A 3,269-nucleotide genomic window follows, 5' to 3' on the forward strand; every position below is an offset into this window, starting at 1 on the left:
GTTGAAAGGAGTACATGACATTGTGCATCTTAGTAAGGGCCCGCTTATCAATTTATATATTAGGTTATTGTGGGCCAAATTTTGCTAAATTGCTCTAATGTGTAGCTTTACTAAATGTTCGATTTTATGAAAATGTTATACTATGATCTTTTTATTCATATGATAGCTTTTAGGGTAAACTGTATGTTTAGTAACCCTAATAATATTTTTGTTCTATTTTGATCACTTAATTTTTTTCTTTCAAAAATATATCTAACATTACATTTTTATTTCTGTTTTGGTCACCCACCGTTAAAATTTTAACTTAGATGTTGTGATGTTGATATGGCATGGTGTAATAACAATTTTAGTCCTCACAATCTTATAAATTCTATCTTTTTACCCCTAATTTTTGTTATTTAAGTTTTAGTCCTACAAAATAACATGTTTTATTTTTACCCCTCTTTTTTAGGTTTTCAATTTTAGCCCTCGGTAACAATTTAGGGTTTCAATCGGGTTGCATGCATGAGAACTATGGTTTCAATTTAGGGGCATAAAAGACTTAGCGACACAGATGCGATCAAGGGTGTGGCTCGGATCTTCGTCGGGGTGGGATTCGGAGGGGCGGTCGTCGATTTCTGGTTTCAATACGTATAATATTTTATTTTTTTTCTCCCATTAAAAGTTTAAATTAAAATTTTTATTTTAAAAAATTAAATAAAAATAAATTTTGATTCCATTCAAACGATTATCAAAGAAAATTATTATCTGAACTGAAATTAAATCAAAATTTGATTTTTTTTTTCTCTCAGCCTTCCATGGTGGGCAGTTAAAACATAGAAACTCATGTATAGCTTAATTTGTAATCCTAATTAAACCAAATTCTGTTTATTTGTTTTATTGCAGTGAAAACTCATAACTTCCATTTATATACTTTTTTACAGAAGGGATATCAGAAAATAAATAACAAACAAAATGACTTACAAAGCCAAGGGTTTCATCTCCTAATACCACAAAACTGCACTCCATTTCCATTTTGTTTCAATTTTCCTTTCCTATGTTATTTCGTGACAAATATTTTGAACATATACTACCTTATAATCACCACGGTTATTTTCTTATTCTTCTTAGCCGGAATTATGAGTATTTCGGCACCATTCCAGCTGTTGGAAATTAATATGATTTCGGCTCAGGATTTGGAGCCTGTTTGTCGACGTAAAATGAAAACCTACGCTGTAGCTTGGGTCCATTCGAGACGAAAACTTTCTACTCGAATTGACACCCAAGGCCATACCGATCCGACTTGGAATGACAAGTTTGTTTTCCGCGTCGACGACGAGTTTCTTCACCGTGACACGTCTTATGTCACGATTGAAATGTACGCCGTGCATTGGTTCCGTGACGTACATGTCGGGACCATTCGAGTCATTGTCGGAAACCTTATTCCGACAATTTCTCAACGGCGCCACCATCGAGAAGAAGTTGAACTAGGGATGCGGTTCGTCGCGCTTCAAGTTTGGCGACCATCAGGTCGACCCCAAGGGATTTTAAACATTGGGGTGGCGTTGCTCGATAGTACAATGAGCAGCATGCCATTATATATGCAAACGGGATCGTCGGCTGTCGGGTACCGACATTTAATGGGTGAAGAAGATCCGTTTCAGAACTCCATTATTAACCCTGTTTCAAGCACTTGCAAAAGCAGTAACTTTCAGCATTTACTTAATGGTTTGATCAATCCCGAACTCCGACGAACCAAGAGTGATTCGAGTTCCATTTTAGAATCAGAGTTGAAGCCCAAAGGGTCCTCCATTGTCAATGGTGGATCAATGGTTAACGCCTGGGAAACTGGAAAAGCCAACACTAAGATTACTACAAAAGAGAGTTCAATGTTAAATTACACGTCTGGTAAAATTCCCAAGAAGGGAAATTCCAGTTCGATTGTTTCCGGCGCTGAAAAAAGCAACCCCAAGATCAGATCAAGAGGGCGTTCAATTGTAAATAACGTGTTCGATAAAAATACTAAGAGAGGAAAATCATCCGGTAAGTCGCCAACCGGGACGAGATCCCCCTGGTTGGATAACGGGGCTCCAAAAAAACTTGGTAGGTCAACAATATGGACGGATTCCGAACTGGGTCCTTCTCCGTCGGAAGTGGCGGCGGCGGTGGCTAGGAACCTGCAACATAACAAAATGGAAGAGACGGAGAGTTCAATGGCGGAGGGGTGGAGTTTAGACGAAAGCATCGAAGGGCTTCAGTCGAAACTGGAAAGGTGGAGAACCGAACTGCCGCCATTGTATGACAGGGGTGAGCTTTCGAGTTACATGTCCAGCAGGATTCCAACAACATCGGCGTCGAAAAGCACGAGGAGTGGTCGAAGAAATCGCCGCAAGAATCGGTCGTTTACTTGTTTCGGGAATATTTTTGGATGTGGCATTACGGTTACTTGTGCGCCTGGGGCATCTGGATCTAGAAAAAAGAGAATTTAGTAAAACTGAAGTGGATTTAAGTATAAAATGAGGAACGAAAATCGATAATTCTGTTTTACAACAGTTTATTTTAAGCTTAAATAATAGTATGGAATAAGCTTAATCAAAATTGTTATAAAAAAATATAATATTTTTAGTTGGATGCAACTTAAAATATTATGTTTTTTATAATATTTTCGGTTATTTGATTCTGTATCATTATTTAGCATTAAATTAGATTGTTGTTTCTTAAATTTTTCCACGAAAATGTCTATTGAAGATTGAGCAATCCAAAAAGATTAGGTCATTATTCACTTTCTTTTTTATTTATGTATTGAATTATAAAATTTATTGAATGATATGATTGATAAAATAAAATATTTTCCTTAAATGAATTATATTTAAACTCAAATAATTATGTTTATAGGATGTATATATATTATCAACTAATTAAAAATTATTTTGAACAATTATTAACTTAAAAAATAGATTTCGAAGATTAAGACATTGAAGAATATTAGACTATTTTCACCTTTCTTTTTTTATTTATGTATTGAATTATATATTTACATTATTTTTTTACTTTGGGAAAATTATTATAAATTTGTGGTCAGGTTTGACGCCAGTTTGATATCGTTTAAGTAGGATTTTGAGTTTGAGTTCTTGTATATAGAGAAAATAATGTTAGGAGACTCACCCACTAAAACCAGATGCGCGACACAGGTTAGTCCGATTAGTAAAGCGAAGTCTCGAAACCGAGAGTACAACAACAAAAAATCAATTTAACATCTTTCTACTAAAAAAATCAATTTATTTTTTATT

The 3,269-nt window shown here is 35.0% G+C and overlaps 1 protein-coding gene across 1 annotated transcript; it reads left to right on the top strand.

The window, feature by feature from the left end:
• The first annotated feature begins 1,118 nt into the window (after positions 1–1,118).
• Positions 1,119–2,468, top strand: LOC120148793. The gene has a single exon (XM_039161806.1). It carries the CDS (start codon positions 1,119–1,121, stop codon positions 2,466–2,468), a length of 1,350 nt encoding a protein of 449 aa, XP_039017737.1.
• Positions 2,469–3,269: the final 801 nt, after the last annotated feature.

Source organism: Hibiscus syriacus, unplaced genomic scaffold, assembly GCF_006381635.1.
Source record: "Hibiscus syriacus cultivar Baekdansim isolate YM2019G1 unplaced genomic scaffold, ASM638163v2 tig00110987_pilon, whole genome shotgun sequence".
In the NCBI taxonomy this organism is placed as follows: Eukaryota; Viridiplantae; Streptophyta; class Magnoliopsida; order Malvales; family Malvaceae; genus Hibiscus; species Hibiscus syriacus.

Coding starts and splice junctions, on each gene's coding strand:
- LOC120148793 (XM_039161806.1), top strand. CDS start 1,119: ATGAGTATTTCGGCACCATTCCAGCTGTTGGAAATTAATATGATTTCG.